General features: G+C 39.7%; 1 protein-coding gene across 2 annotated transcripts in view; it reads left to right on the forward strand.

Annotated features, from left to right (window-relative positions):
- OSBPL6 (oxysterol binding protein like 6) overlaps window positions 1-17,522 on the forward strand; it is a 223,032-nt gene that overhangs the window by 172,301 nt on the left and 33,209 nt on the right. The window contains exons 10-12 of one of the 2 annotated variants that reach the window (XM_063429782.1): window positions 461-553; window positions 10,173-10,338; window positions 11,042-11,172. In XM_063429782.1, coding sequence (XP_063285852.1) covers window positions 461-553; window positions 10,173-10,338; window positions 11,042-11,172 — 390 coding nt within the window. The remainder of the gene's footprint in view (window positions 1-460; window positions 554-10,172; window positions 10,339-11,041; window positions 11,173-17,522) is intronic. The other variant, XM_063429781.1, reaches the window with a different exon arrangement.

Consider the following 17,522-nt stretch of genomic DNA (forward strand, 5'->3'; position numbering starts at 1 on the left):
CAAAATTTAAATTGTTAGTGAGGGGTTTACATTTTGTCCTTATTTGAATGACAGTGATAGGTTAAATGCCTGAGCTGATGGGCTCACACTATTGCTTCTATCCAAAAATGGACAACATTAATATTACTATTGTAGAGCTGTAAGCAAGGGACAAGCCACAAATGCCCTTCATAATTGACAAAAACACTTAAAAACAGTTTGACATAGATCTGATGATGATGCCTGCAGCCTACTAGAACCATAACAACTTCAATTGGCTGTAGTGGGTATGATACACAGACTGGCCCTTTAACAATCTGTACCAAAATGTAGCAATTCTGATGTTGAGTCAGTTTGCTGTTATTTGTATTCTGTGCCTTACCTGACTAACATTCCATGTCTGCATGCCTTGTCTTTGCTTGTGCTGTGAGTGCAATATTATAACCGCTTTCTGTTGCTTTTAACTGTTTGTGCAATGTAGGCTAACTGTGTAGATATTTCAAAGAAAGACAAGCGTACGGCAAGGAGGTGGAGAACAAAAAGTGTCAGCAAAGATGCAAAATTACAACTTCAGGTACAATATTAAACTGTCATCCTCCCCTGCATTGTACAATCCTTTCAGGGTTTTATATATATATATTGCTTACATTGATTATGTTTGTTAATTCCTTTTCCCACCATCAGTAAACAATCAAACAGTGGTTCAGTTTGGTTTAATCTGAACAATGATTTCATACCAAGAAGTGTAGTAATGTAAGAAACAAAAAAAAAAAATAGATTTAAACAATGTTATCACATTTATTAAAGTGGCTCTGTCACAGTTCTCTACATAAATAAGAACCCTCAAATGTTTTTTTTAATGAAGTTGGACGTTTCTTCTAACTAAGGTTGTCATACCATGTAATAACATTGTGATTTCCACGCCCTAGCAGGAATTCAAAGTTAATTCAAATTTAATTTTAAATTCTAGGTCAAAAGAGACAAAATAAAAACATAGTTAACTTGGAGACTTTATTCCAGTTTGGCCACAATTTGAGATTCACTTTGAATTTCTGATAGTTCTCCCTTACCCTCCCAATGACAAATTGCTGCTGATCCGTAAAATAATGTGTTAGCGGGGCAGATTTGAGTGCCTCTTTTAATTTTGAGGTGAACTTGTGTCAACCTATGATACAAAAATCCTTAGTAGTTGCATGCCATATCTTTGGGGGTAGCCTACAGATCAGGTAAAGGGAGCATCGTAAGGGGGGGGAGGCAGTGGTGTATCCTGGTTTTGTGCTGCCCTAGGCAGGACAAAACTCAGGCGCCACCCCCACCCAACCTTTCCCCCCGCCCTGCATTCTAAATACACACACACACATTCACTGACAGATACGCATACACTAGCGAACAGAAACACACACTCGCTAACAGAAACACACACACACACACTAACAGACACACACACTCACTAACAGACACACACTCACTCACTAGCAGACACAAACTAGCAGACACACACACTCACAGGCAAACACACACACTAACAGACACACACAGTCAGACACACACACTAACAGACACACACAGTCAGACACACACACTCACTAACAGACACACACACTCACAGGCAAACACACTAACAGAAACACACTAACAGAAACACACTAACAGCCAAACACACTAACAGCCAAACACACTAACAGACACAGACACACACTAACAGACACAGACACACACACTAACACACACACACACACACTAACACACACACACACACACTAACACACACACTAACACCAACACACACACACACTAACGCTAACACACACACACACTAACACACACATTAACACACTCACCCACCCACATTAACATGTTTTTAAAAATTTATTTAAACACCCCCCCAGCCTCCTTACCTTTGGGAATGCTGGGGGGGGGGGGTCTCTTCCTCCCTGGTGGTCCAGTGGCTGCTGGGCGGGCGGGCGGGTGGCTGGCGAGGGAGCACTTCCTCTGAGCTGTCTGCTCAGCTTCCTCGCGCGCCTCAGAGTGAGGCTGGGAGCCGGAATATGACATCATCTTCCGGCTCCCAGCCTCATTCTGCGGCGCGCGAGGGAGCTGAGCAGACAGCTCAGAGGAAGTGCTCCCTCGCCAGCCGCCCACCAGCGCCGCCCGACCACCCAGCAGCCCGCCGGCAGCCCAGCATGTCTGTTAGCCGCAAGGCTAACAAGACATTTGCCCTGGGCATTTGGGGGCGGCTTTTTTTGCCGCCCCCTGGAAAATGCCGCCCAAGGCAAATAAATGCCTTGTTTGCCTCGCGGCTAATACGCCCGTGGGGGGAGGGGTAGGCAGCCTACAGATACAGCCTAAAAAATATATTTTACCTGGGGAGATGAGAAGGTCCAAGGTTTCCCTGCCAGGCCCAGGTTCCAAAGCCTTATGATGTGGTGTTCAGAATAAAGTGGAGGGATCACTTCACTTGTCCTTTTTGCTTCAATCTCCTTTTCTTCTTCTTCATTTGACACAGTCTTCTTATTCTTCGGACATTGACTTCTCTCCTCCTTGGCTTCTTCTGCTCCTTTACCTTTCTGCTTCTTTTGCGCCCTTCTGATCCCTTTCTGATCCCTTTCTCTTTCTGATCCCTTTCTGCTCCTTGCAGACCCATTCTGCTCCTTCTCCTACTTTACCTTTGTGCTCCTCCTGATTCGTTATGCTCCTTTACCTTTGTGCTCCTTCTGCCCCTTCCAGCTCCTTGCTGTCCCTTTCTACCCCTTCCCTCTTCTTGCAGACACTTACTGCTCCTTGCTGCCCCTTCCTGCACCTTGCTGCCCCTTCCTGCCCCTTTCTGCTTCTTGCTGACCCTTCCTGCTCTTTCCTTACCCTTCCTGCTCCCTGCTGACCATTCCTGCTCCTTGCTGTCCCTTCCTGCTCATTTCTGTTCCTTTTTTGCTCATTATCCTACTTTACCTTTCTGCTCATTCTGTCCCTTCCAGCTCATTGCTGACCCTTCCTGCTCATTTCTGTTCCTTCTCCTTTCTGCTTCTTCTCCTACTTTACCTTCCTGCTCCTTGCTGACCCTTCCTGTATGCTGCCCCCCATCCCTCACTTACCTGATCTGTAGGCTGCCCCCCATGCCTCACTTACCTAATCTGTAGGCTTCCCCCCATGCCTCCCTTACCTAATCTGTAGGCTGCCCCCTATGCCTTACTTTCCTAATCTGTAGGCTGTCCCCCCATGCCTTACTTACCTGATCTGTAGTCTACCCCCATGCCTCACTTACCTGATCTGTAGGATGCCTCCTCACTTAACTGATCTGTAGGCTGCCCCCCATCCCTCACTTAACTGATCTGTAGGCTGCCCCCCATCCCTCACTTACCTGATCTGTAGGCTGCCTCCTCACTTACCTTATTTGTAGCCCCCCTATCCCTCACTTACCTGATCTGTAGTCTGCCCTCCACCCATCCCTCACTTACCTGATCTGTAGTCTGCCCCCTATCCCTCACTTACCTCTCTGTAGACTGTCTCTGGAGGCTGGGATTTGCTGACTGCACTCTGTGCTGCTCCCCCGCGGATTCAGTCAGGAGAGAGAAGTAGGGATAAGATGTAGCTTCCAGAGCTATCCCTGCCTCTCTCCATACACAGCGCAACCTACTGGCCGGCGCCAGTATTGCAGTTTTTTTCACTCTTATCAGAAAAATACTGGCACAAGCTGAAAAATCCAGAGTGGGACAATGGCCCCCTCTTTCCCCCCCCTGCGGACGCCCATGCATGCCGTACAATTATATTGAAGAGCACTGAATAATTTAATAGTTTCAGCTACTGTTACTCTGTAGTGGTTTGGAGATATTTACAGTCTGTGATTCTTTTAAAATGGAGATGATCATGGAGATAAACGTGTAATGGTTACAGCTACAAATTGGATATCCTTTACTACTTGTTACATTTTAATAAATTTCCTTTTTGTCAAAATTCCAATTTCCAGTGTTCTCCTCTGTGGTAATGCCATACATTAGCTTCATTTAGTACTTATTAATATTAGAAGAAACATGTCTTAACTAATTGTACATGCAGCTACTTTGCTTCTAACATTTCTAACAAAACGCATCCCTTTGCACAACTTCTTAACAGATTGCACTAATTTGCATGTCAAATTATTACTGCTTTTATATGTTCATTCATAATTTCATGAAGAAAATAATTGTAAAAGTTAGAGGTTTGATGAATTACCTCAAGAAGAAGAGATGAATGTATTATTGTTTCTATTGGTCTGCGTTGGGATCTGATCATGTATGATCCAATATTTCCATATCTCTGTACGTTTAGAAATTCTACATTTAAAATTTGCCTGTAGACTTGTTAATGGTGAAAGAATTCATTTCAGCTGAATCACTTACAAATCAAATCAAAGTGATTCAAACAAATCAAAATGGCGTGAAAATGGGCCAATCGATGTACTTCAAAATATACACATAATGTAATAAAATTATTTGTATATTTCGCAGTAAACCGAGAGCTGCATTTTCACGTTATTTGGTTTACAGATCAAGTGCGAAAAAGTAACCAGTATAGGGAAAAAGACAGTAAAAAATATATTTATTAAATATATAATATATAAACATAGATTTTATTTTTACTATTCCTCCTTTTCCCCCCTCTATTGCTTACTTCTCATTTGATCTGTGAATAAAATCAATATTTAATGGTTGTTCCCTAACCATCAATGATCTTTGTTCCCTTTAATTATCTTTTTTTTTTTTGGCACCGAAGCCGGAACCCTAAATAAAAATCAAACGAACATGCTCATCCATTGCGATCGTCGTTTGGTTATACGTCCCTATGGTGCCTTGGAGTTATGAGATTCAGATGACTTGCCTATCCGTCTAAATTCAGACAAAATGCAGTTCAGCCTAGAAACTGATGTACAATAATATTTATTATAAGTTATTCTATTATGCATATACAGCTCATTCTTTAGAGATGTATGGATACCTTTAGCCCATGTTACATAGTTACATAGCTGAAAAGAGACTTGCGTCCATCAAGTTCAGCCTTCCTCACATATGCTTTTGCTGTTGATCCAAAAGAAGGCAAAAAACCCAGTCTGAAGCGCTTCCAATTTTGCAACAAACTAGGAAAAAATTCCTTCTTGACCCCAAAATAGCAGTCAGATGTCTCCTTGGATCAAGCAGCTATTAATTAGAAATTATATCCCTATATGTTATGTTTTTGCAAGTATTTATCCAATTGCAGTTTAAACATCTGTATAGACTCTGACAAAACCACCTTTTCAGGCAATGAATTCCATATCCTTATTGCTCTTACTGTAAAAAAACATTTTCTTTGCCTTAGATGAAATCTCCTTTCTTCAAGCCTAAATGTGTGAGCTCGTGTCCTATGTATAGCCCTGTTTATGAATAGATTTCCAGATAATGGTTTGTACTGGCCCCGAATATATTTGTATAATGTTATCATATCCCCTCTAAGGCGACGTTTTTCCAAACTGAAGAGATTTAAATTTTTTAACCTTTCTTCATAACTAAAATGCTCCATTCCTTTTATCAATTTTGTAGCTCGTCTCTGCACTTTTTCTAGTGCCATGATATCTTTCTTTAGAACAGGTGCCCAAAATTGCACAGCATATTCAAGGTGTGGTCTTACCAGCGATTTATAAAGAGGCAAAATTATATTTTCATCTCGAGAATTTATGCCCCTATTTATACATGACAAAACCTTACTGGCCTTAGCAACGGCAGATTGACATTGCATATTGCTACCTAATTTGTTGTCTATAACAATTCCCAAATCCTTCTCATGTGTGATTATCCCTAGTTCACTACCATTTAGGGTGTAAATTGCTTGTGCATTCTTAACCCCGAAGTGCATAACTTTGCATTTTTCTATGTTAAATTTCATCTACCATTTTAGTGTCCAGTCCCCCAATCTATCCAAATCCCTCTGCAGCAAGGCAATATACTGCTCACATTTTATTACTTTACAAAGTTTTGTGTCATCTGCAAACACTGATACATGGCTTTCAATGCCCATTTCAAGATCATTTATAAATATGTTAAATAGAAGCGGCCCCAAAACAGAACCCTGAGGGACACTGAGGGAAGCCAATGTTCTACCCAAGAACAAGAATATTCATCTAGACCAATTTCTTTTAGTTTGAAGACTAACCTATTGTGAGGAACCGTATCAAATGCCTTGGCAAAATCCAAGTAGATCACATCCACTGCAACACCCTGATCTATATTTCTACTTACTTCTTCGTAGAATGCAATTAGGTTAGTTTTACATGACCTATGTTTCATAAAACCATGCTGATTATTGCTAATAACACAGTTCTTCCCAATGAATTCCTGAATATTATCCCTTAATAGCTGTTCAAATAATTTCCCAGTCACAGAAGTTAAGCTCACAGGTCTATAATTTCCAGGCAAGGATTTTGAACCCTTTTTAAATATAGGAACAACATCTGCCTTCCTCCAATCCTCCGGTACAATACCTGAAACAAAAGAATCTTGAAAAATTAAATACAGAGGTTCACTTATTTCCCCACTTAGCTCCTTAAGTACTCGTGGGTGGATACCGTCAGGCCCCGGAGCTTTATTTACATAAATTTTCTTTAATAGCTGTAGCACCTTGTCTCGAGTTATCTAATCACAAGTTATCTGCAAGTTTGTTGCAGCAATCATATGCATATCTCTTGCCATAGGATCCTCATTAATATATACTGAAGAAAAATAGTTATTTAAAATTTCTGCCTTTTCCTGGTCTTCATTGACTAACAGACCCATCTCTGTTTTCAGTGTACCTACACTTTCATTTTTTGTTTTTTTAGAATTAATGTACTTGAAAAAAATTTTGGGGTTGGTTTTGCATTCTTTGGCTATCAATTTCTCATTTTCTAGTTTAGCCACTTTAATTGCCTTTTTGCAAGTATTATTGGCTTCCTTATATCTTATATAGGATGCCTCTGATTTGTCCGATTTATATGCTTTAAAAGCCCTTTTCTTATTTTTAATCTCTTGTTTTACTTCTCTACTAAGCCACATTGGTTTTAATTTGTTTCTTTTATATTTATTACCCAATGGTACATACTGTGAAATGTACCTTTCTAATATTTGTTTGAATAGTTTCCATTTTTCCTCAGTGTTTTTATCACTAAGGCGTTTATGCCAGTCGATATGTTGTAGAGCTGCCCTAATCTTATTAAAATTGGCTTTTTTTAAATGATACGTTTTAATATACCCCACATGCTTTTGCTTTTTTGAGTTTATTTCAAAAGTTACCATATTGTGATCACTATTTCCCAAATGCTCCCCTACTTGAATGTTGGTTAAAAGATTAACATTGTTTGTTATAACGAGATCCAGACAAGTATCCTTTCTAGTTGGTCCTTGTACCAGTTGTGACATAAAGGTGTCATTTAACACATTCAAAAAACAGATTCCCCTAGCTGAAGTACTAGTCCCTCTATCCCAATTTATGTCCGGGTAATTAAAATCTCCAATAATTAATGTGTTACCCCGATTTGCAGCTTTACCAATTTGCTCTAACAGCAGTTCTTCCTCATTAATATTTACATTTGGTGGTTTATAACATATTTCAACCAATAACGTATTTCCCTTTGTTTGCCCCAAGCAGATATCTACCCATAAAGCTTCCATATTTTCCTCGTCACAGTCCACATGCCTAAGATTTGACTTGAACTCATGGCTGACATACAAACATACCCCACCACCCTTCTTGTTTCTCCTATCTCTCCTAAATAACGTGTACCCATTTAAGTTAACTGCCCAGTCATGTGTCTCATCCCACCATGTTTCTGTTATGCCTATTATATCGTATTGTTTAGTGTATGCTATTGCCTCTAGTTCCCCCATTTTGTTATATAGGCTCCTTGCATTAGTAAGCATACATTTAATATTACCATGAGTCATTTGTACTTTTTGTGAATTATCAATATTACACACCTCCTCTGTTCTGAGCTTCCCCCTCCCCCCATCTCCACCCCTTTGTTCTGAGCTAAAGCCCATCTCCTTTCTATCCTATCTCCATTTTTTAGATTGCTTTGACCCTCCCCCCCTACTACTAGTTCAAAATCTCCTCCAATCTTCTAGCCATCCTATCACCCAGCACAGCAGACCCTCTGCCGTTTAGGTGCAATCCATCACGACTATACAGGTTTTACCCAAGCGCAAAATCGGCCCAGTGCTCTAAAAACCCCAAACCCTCTTTCCTGCACCAAGACTTCAGCCACGCATTGACCTCTCTAATCTCCCGCTGCCTTTCTGCTGTAGCGCGCGGCACAGGTAATATTTCTGAAAATATTACCTTGGAGGTCATTTTCTTTAGCCTACCTCCTAGATCCCTGAACTCACTCTTTAGGACCTTCCATTTTCCTCTGACTTTGTCATTGGTACCAATATGGACCATGACAGCTGGGTCATCCCCAACCCCTCCCAATAATCCCTCCACTCTGTCGGCAACATGCCGGACCCGAGCACCCGGCAGACAGCAAACTGTCCGGTTGAGTCGATCAGAGTGGCAGATTACCCTATCTACTCTCTTAATAATAGAGTCCCCTACCACCACAACCTGTCTAGACTTCCTTACCCTCTCAACCCCACCCGTACTAGAGGGGCTGTTCCCAATGCTGTTAGAAGGAACAGCTTCCTGCAGTACAGCTACTCCTGAGCTGATGCACCCAACATCTTCACTCAAACGGGCAAATCTGTTAGGCTGCACTAGATCAGGACTAGCTAAACCTTTCCTCTTCCCTCCTCCTCTGCTTCCTCGCCCCACTGTTACCCAGCTATGTGCCTGTTCTCCAACTGTCTCATCTCCTCCCACTCCACTACCTGCACCCACTAAACTCTGCTCAGTGAGCAGCAGACTCCTCTCAAGATTATCAATCTCCCTCAGTGTTGCAATTTGCCTCTCCAGATCTCAATCCGAGCTTCCAGAAAAGCCACTCGCTCACACCCACCACAGAGGTATGGACCCTGGACAGATTTATCCAGGCATGCATACATGAAGCAGGATGTACACTGAGTAAAACTTGTAATCTTGCTAGCACTCATCCCCAGTTACCAAAAACAATATTTACCCTCAACTCCTGTTGTTTTAACTCCTACTTAAAAGAGACTACTTTCAAGCAACTCCAGTGAGCAAGCTCTGTGAGTCAGTAGTGGGTTTATATTGGCAATACAAATCCCACACAGGTGGAAATTAAGGGGCACTCCCCCTAATTAGCTCAGCAGCAGCAGCACCCACAAGGAGGGGAATAGAAACAACAAGAGAGGGAAAAATAAAAAAAAGGAGGGAAAACGTTTTAAATAAAATCAGCAAGGAGAAAATATAGAAGAAAAAGAAAAAAAAATTATTCAGAAGTGTTATCATACAACTTTATGTATATGTATTTCTCAGTACATTTCTTTTGGATATGGTGCTTTTCTTAATAAAGACCATTTTATTTTTTTATTTTTTACTCTTTTGAATCATTTAGATGTTTTGACTTACACAGGCCCCTACCATAGCGACTTCTGTTGGCTCTGGTTCTTATTTGTGTTGTGGTATTCATATTGAAGGGCTACCCCCTACTCCTAAGCTTTTAGGGTTCTTTTTCTTGATACCCTAATGGTGCTCTTTTAGTATGATAAGAGTTTGTTAGTGCGCCATTGATCTCCTGTACATAATATGTATATATTATATATATATAATATAAACTAAACACCTATTTTCAATTGCATAATTTATTTTATATCGATAATATTGTTGGCTGGTAAACTTGACTGTTAAAAATGGATTGATAAAGAGACAGATGGATAGGTGGAGAAACAGACAGATGGTGGACAAATATTCAGAATTACAGCTGAATAGATGGGCAAATAGATGGATAGACAAGCAGATGGATGGAAGGATGGACATATGGATTAATAGATGGTTTAGTATTGGATTCAGTAATTTCCTTAAGTTGAAATACCAGTAAATTCTATATCATGTCTGTGCAACTTTGCTTACTCCCAGATTTCATGTACAGTATTCTATGGGTTAAGTTGGCCAATAACTGTTTTTCACTTATAAGTTGGCATATGTTCTTGATATAGGTATTAGTTAATAACTTAGAATGTATGTATTAACCTATTCAGTTAAAAAATATGAATTCAATAGACTCATAAACATATCTCTCTCATTACTTTTGGTAGGTACCACTAAGTGCGTCAATGTCACCAATTCGCTTGCACGCCTCTAACCCAAACCTCTGTGCAGAAGTCGAATTTCCAAATCCTCCAACTCAAGTGGCTGATGCCCTGGAGTTTGCATCTGATTACACCAAACTGCAGGAAGAGTTTTGTCTGATGGCACAAAAAGGTAAACTTCTAAAATTACTATTTTTACTATGCTCTTATGGACAAAGGTCAAAACTATGAATCATAAGAAAAAAATAATAAAATGTGAGTTTTTGAAAGTGCAGTCTTAAAAATATTATGAAACCCAATAAGAAATTTCCCATTAACCAATTTAACACTTGCAATTGACAGATATTTTTCCTAAGCATTGACTTTATTGAAGATCTTGTTGAAATAGTAGACAGTTCTAGCCAACAAAAATAATGGTGCAAAAAGACCAGAGACATCCTAGCATGTTTAGGCATTCGTAAACCCCAGTTAGTGGGGCTGTTTTACCTAATTATAACAAAACTTAGGAGCATGTTGAAACATGTAGCAGTGGGGCTAAAACCTGGTCACCAAAACCAGAAATTAGGACAAAAGTCGGGAGGTCCGGAAATGAGCTGGAAAAATCTGAGGTTTTGGGTCATATGTGTGGATACTTATCAACGAAAAATGAAAACTCATATTCCTCCCTCAACCATGTGAGAGGTGTGAGGAGCTATCCTCAAAACATGTATTTGTATTTTAGAAAAACATACAGCATTTAATTTCAAGATTTACTTATTTGCCCCCCTTGGCATGCTTGGGTTAAGGTAAACATTTTAGACATGAATTATATCACTGTGTGAAATGGTCTTAGAAATTAGATGTTTTTATGTTATTGCTTTTCACATTATTTTCAGTGCATTCCCTTTTGAAATCTGCCTATAACACGATTGCCATCGAGAAGGAGAAGATGAAACAGATGGCTTCCGAGCAGGATTACAGTAGCCACAATGCACAGATTGCCTGCCTCAGACAGTCGCTCTCTCAGGTAATCTTCTTCATCATGGGTTTTACTCCACCTCTCTGTAAAGCTGCCTGTGGAACTAATTAGTTACATCTCTTCTAGAACCTCTACTCTATGCCCATCAAGTGTAACATATTCAGGTTTTAATTTAAATGTTGCAGTACTTTGGTGATCTTGATAGACTTACATTTACTCATATACCTATGTAGATTAAGTTTATTCATCGATGAACTATGCGTTAGTGTTTTCATGTAGTTTTATTGAATTTTGTAGTATATTAATGTAAAGCAGTAATTAATGAACAGGATACACTGATCAGCCACAACATTAAAACCACTGACAGGTGAAGTGAACAACTGTCACGTATTCATCCGCTTATAAAAATGTGGTTAATGACATTTACTGTCCACACAGGAAAAGTTGTGCCGAGCAGCAACCAAATCCACAGAAGGGTTAATGCTAAGCAGCATTATGCAAATGGGAACCTGGTAACTGCTTTGGGGTCAAAGGCCGGTTACAGCCTATCAGATCTAGAGGAGGGGTATTTAGGCCCAGTTCTCATCCTGCTCAGTGCCCTGTCGTGGTTTCCCTTGTGGTTGTCCGAGAGTGCGTTATTGATTCTGGTAATTCTGGTTATTCGACTATAGCATTGTTTTTGACTTCCCTGTTTTCTGGCATCCCTGACTCCTAGCTTTTCCTTATCGTTGTGTCTCTTTCTGTTTCCCTTAACCTCGGCTATTCCTGACTGTTCTTTGGTACGTTAGTCCGGCCATTCTAAGGTCCGGTATACGCTACCTATCAGTCCTCTGTGTAATACAATTCTACGTGCTGGATCATTCTGTAATCCTGACAACAACATTGATTATATTGTTACTATGGCACCTGTTATATGGTCGGATAAATTAGGCAGCAAGTGAACACATTTAATTTGTTGGGAGGCAGGAAAAATGGACAAGGTAAAACATCTGAGGGACAACGGCCAAATAGTAATGTCTAGACAAATGGGAAAGATCATCTCCAAAATGGAAGTCTTGTGGGGTGCTCCCAGTATGTAGTGGTTAGTACCAACCCAAAGTGGTGCAAAAAAGGACTACGGTGAACCAGCGTCAGGCTCATGGGTGCCCAAGGCTCATTGATGCAAATGAGGAGCGAAGACTAGCCTGTCTGGTCTGAACATAAAGTAGCTACTGTAGCTCAAATTGCTTAAGAACTTAATGGTGGCCATGACAGAAAGGTGTCAGAATCCACACAGTTTGCTGTGTATGGTGTTGTGCAGACTGACACCGGTCAGAGTGCACATGATGACCCTTATCCAGCACAAAAAACACCTTTTAATTGGGAAATGAGCATAAGAACTGGACCACAGAGCATTGGAAGAAGGTTGCTTGGTCTGATGAATCACATTATCTTTTAGATCAAGTGGACGGCCAGGTGCATGTGCTTCGTTTACCTGGGGAAGAGATGGCAGCAGGATGCAGTATGGGAAGTAGGCAGGCTGTCAAGGGTAGTATTATGCTCTGGGAAATATTCTGCAGTGAAACATTTGTCCTGGCATTCATGTAAATGTGACATTGATAGGTACCAAGTACCTAGAGATTATTGAGGACCACGTATACCCCTTCATGGCAATGATGTTCCCTGAAGGCTGTGGTCATTGCTCTTGTTCTCTATCACCTTAGCTACTGCAATACCCTTCTCAGTGTTCCCAGATTGCACCGCTGCAATCTATAATGAATGCAGCGGCGAGGCTCACTTTCCTGTCCGCTCACACCTCCCACGCCTCCCCGCTCTGTCAATCCCTGCATTGGCTTCCAGTTAGATATAGGGCTCAATTTAAAATTCTGGTGCTTGCTTACAAGTCCCTACATAATGCTGCTCCAACCTACCTATCTTCCCTTATACACAAGTATGTCCTGTCGAGGCCCTTACGCTCTGCCAAAGACCTACGTATATCCTCTGTCCGTACTCCCACCTCTAAAGCTTGCCTCCAAGATTTCTCCAGGGCTGCACCACTTTTGTGGAACTTCCTTCCCTTCTCTGTAAGACTTTCACCCAGTCTCCACTCATTCAAAAAAATCATTGAAAACTCACTTATTCAAGAAAGCATATCAATTAAATTAAAGGTTTTTATCCCCCATCCCCATGACTTCTCTCCTGCAACTGTCAAAAATTACCTACTAACCCCTCAGTGAGTACTTTTCTAACCTATTTTGTACCCTGACTTTTACCCTTTGTGTCACTATAACCCACTCCCTCTAGAATGTAAGCTCAATGAGCAAGACCCTCCACCTCTCTGTTCCTGTACGTCCAGTTGTCTGGTTATAATTACATGTCTGTTAGTCCACCCATTGTACAGCGCTATGGAATCTGATGGCACTATATAAATAATAAATTATTAATATTAATAATAATAATAATAATAATGAATCCTGCCACACTGCAAAAATTATTCATGAATGATTTAAGGAACATGACAAAGAGTTCGGGTGTAGCCTTGGCCTCTAAATTTCCCAGATCTCAATCCAATTAAACATCTGTGGGATGTGCTGGAACAACAAATCTAATTCATGGTTGCCCCACATCGCAACTTGCAGGACTTAAAGCATTTGTTGCTAATCTCTTGGTGCCAGATACAACAGGACACGTTCAGAGGTCTTTTGGAAACCATGCCTCAGATCTGTTTTGGCAGCACGAGGGGGACCTACACAATATTAGAAAGGAGGTTTTATTGCAAACATACAAACTTAAACTTGCTGCACTCAAACTCCCACTTCTTCTTGGCTGCAGCAATGACTATAGTACACATCAGCCCTAATACATACAATACATATCAAGGGGAAAAGTTACCGTCCCAAATCCCAATGCACATTTAAATAACTGGATGTTTTTTAATTATCACTCCAATGGTCATTCACGTGTAAGCACACCTGTCACGTCAAGGATAAACCTCGCATGTTTTGGCTGATCAGTGTATATAATTTAAGGTGTTCTGAAATCTATCGCAAAAAATATTCTAAATATGAAATATATACAAATAAATAAAAAAATTTAACTGTGCATTGCTAGTGGAACAGTGTTCCATTACATAACCGTTTACTGCTTACAGAGGATACATGTAAATTCATGAGTGCTTATTTTTTGTTTATTTTACATGTTGTTGGTATAGCAAATCACAATCATACTGTGGAGGAAGTGTTTACAAATGGCAATGCGTCGACAGTTTACCACTCAAAGTATCAAATAAAAAGGAGCAGAAAAGACTAATTCTGGAATTATTACTGCAAAACTTTTTTCTTTGATTTTGTATTAACAGTGTTATGTACAGTTTATGTATTGAGTATTTTTTCTGAACATAGCTTTAAAAAAAATATAAGAAATGTATTTATGAGACCAGAGTGGCATAGGTACCAGGAGGTAACAGAAAAATAAAACAGAAATACAACAAAAAATAGAGCCAGAGCTCTCAGTAGCTCAGAAAAGTGTGAGTGAGACACCTATATACTTAACTGTCTGTAAAACCATTAAGACATATTACACTATTTTTTGTTGTATTTGTTTTATTTTGAGGTTTTCCTGGTACCGAAATACAATATCACTTTACTCCAGAGAGAGTACGTATATACATCTTTTATTACACGTTATTGGATTATTGTAAAGATTGAGTATACCCGTGTGATTTTTTTTCAGTTCTATTTGTCGTGGTTTATCACCTGCTGTTTAATCATTAAATATGTAGGAATTTAATGTAGAAATCTTAATATACAGCAACATTAGCCATAGTACAAGTGTTGTTATCTTTTTGCTTATGTTTAGCTAATTGGATTATCTCTTCGAATGTAGTTTGAATAGTGAAGTTATCAGATGTAAATTTTTATAACAATTGCGTTACTACATTTTACAAAGTGTCTTCAGAGCACAGTTACTCAGTATTCTGTTCAGTTGCTTGTTAGCAATAGAATAATTAGCAGAATATGTTCATTGTATTAAGGCAAATCTCTTGATATATCTCATTGTATGCACAATAAAATTGTTAATTTCCCCAAATTATCACGGTTTGGTTTTATGAGCTGTACCCCTATTCCCATGTTTACCAGCGGTGAAGTCCTGTGTTTCCCCAAACCAATATGTCATTGTTTCCCTGTAGAAATCAAAGAAAAGAATTGCTGCCAAAATTGCTAACGCATACCATTTGCCAGGCCCCAAACCGCTACCTGCAATAATTTATTTACTGTGGCGGCATAGCTTTATCCAACAGAAGCCAGTTTGACAACAGGAAAAATCTGATGAAGGTGTTTTACAAAATAAAACTATAATACAATGTTTAATAAACAATCAATTAATTCCAAAGTAAAACACAGTACATTGTTAGTTATTATAATTAACCGTTGTTATAATTGTTTATATATTCGTTTTAGTGAATTGAAAACTGTAGGCAAGATGCACTAATTTAGAAACATTATATACCAGCTTCTTATTTTAGCTTAAATTTTATCACAGCTTGGTTATTTTAACTTAAATTTTACAGGTTAGATTTTAGTTGCTGTTATTGAACTTTTTCCTCTTCCATTCAATGTAAAACTATAATGCATGAAATAGCCTATCTGGCATCGCATAACCCTTCTGGTGAGAAAAAGAATGTATTCTACTAAAGGAACAAAAAATAAATAAACACCATAAGCCCTACAATTTTGTAGTGGTTATGGTGCTAGGAGACTAAGGGTAAAAGTCCCTCCAGTTTTTATCAAATCACCCAAAAGATAGAGCATTCCTGTCAGCAAAAGCTCCTCTCCTCTTGTGATGTGATAAGCAGTAAATGTTACTATCTCTCTCTTCCTTCACCATAATAATGCCTTCTGCTCCTCAAAGATGGTTTTAATAGGTTTAAAGCACATATTTTATTTTTATTTTAACCCCTTAAGGACACATGGCATGTGTGACATGTCATGATTCCCTTTTATTCCAGAAGTTTAGTCCTTAAGGGGTTAAAGGCTTAAATCAACCAGATTGCTGATGTAATGAATCAATATACGGTACATGCTCTGTCAAGGAAGCCAAGCGTTCCATTTGTAGTTCCACTAGACTAAAGTATAGAAAAGAAGGCATCATAGTGCCATAGTGCAATGCAATCTTTGGTCGTATTTATCAAGGCAAAGCGTGAAATAAATTCTATGGATTCTCTTACAGGGTTTTTTTTTACTAACGTGGAGTTAGCCAAACTAGAGTCATATCTGCCTTTTTTCCAGTTCAGCTATTTTAACCTTAAAATTGAAGTTTACTTTAAATTCCCCACATTTTTCATTTTTGTGAATTACCCTGTAAATGTGAAGAAACATCATGCTCGCTTCAGTGGTCATTATTCCTTGTTCAGCCATTTCCTTCAGAATCATTAGGTATGGGTAAATGTATCAAAGCAAAACGTGCTATTTTTGGTGGAACATGCTAACTGTTGAGAGACATTATTTTGGTTTCCATGGTGATTAGATCTCATCAAGCAATTTACAACATATTAGTACTTGTTTTGCCTTTGATAAATCTCCCAATCTCTTTCACCTGAATATGTATTTTCTTTTTTAAAATTCTTTATTTTTGTTGTGCTGGTCGATAACAAAGTGTAGACAATATACAGTTGAGAAATAACATTGAGTTTGACAGGTCAGCATTAATAAATACAGATATACTACAGCTCACTTTTTTCAACATGAGAGGGTAAGGGGAACACAGTGCTTCTTAATAGACATGGTATAACATTGCGACAGTGCGTAGACATGCTGTGTTCTTATGATTGAACCCAAAAAGGAAGAGAGTGTTAAGGAACCGGGAGTAACAACGCTTAACTAAGTGGATTGAGTCCCCTGGGAAACCCTGTGAGGGTTAGGGAATAATACATTCAAGGTGAAGGCCTACAGAGGGTGAATAAAATTAACCCTTAATATTAGACAGTGGTGCATAGAAGTCCCCAATTCGTTTCCATGTAGAGGAAAAAGGTGAGTGTCTGGGAGCCCTTCAGTGCCCTGTCTGTGACTCTATCTCATCCAATGCCTATTATGGGCAAAGCACTTTTCCACAACAGTGGTGAACATAACAGGGCCGCAAGCACCGAGGAGAGGCAGGTCAGTTCAGTGGACATGGCCAAGACATACCACAGCTGCCCAGGCTTAGCATGTAATTTGGCTTTAGGCCACTTCAGATGCACCTCAGGTGCTTTAACAGTCCCAGCGTTTGCTCGGATTGGTTTCCGTCTGCGTGCTGCCTTCAGATGGAGAGATGAGAGTTTCCTGCCTCGCCAGCCATCTTGAGGCCCTCCACTTGGTCCGGGCTGCGGACGTCTGTCTTGTGTTCAGACTCGACCGTGAAGGTGATTGGCTAGTCGTCTG

Source organism: Pelobates fuscus, chromosome 8, assembly GCF_036172605.1.
Source record: "Pelobates fuscus isolate aPelFus1 chromosome 8, aPelFus1.pri, whole genome shotgun sequence".
Classification (NCBI taxonomy): Eukaryota; Metazoa; Chordata; class Amphibia; order Anura; family Pelobatidae; genus Pelobates; species Pelobates fuscus.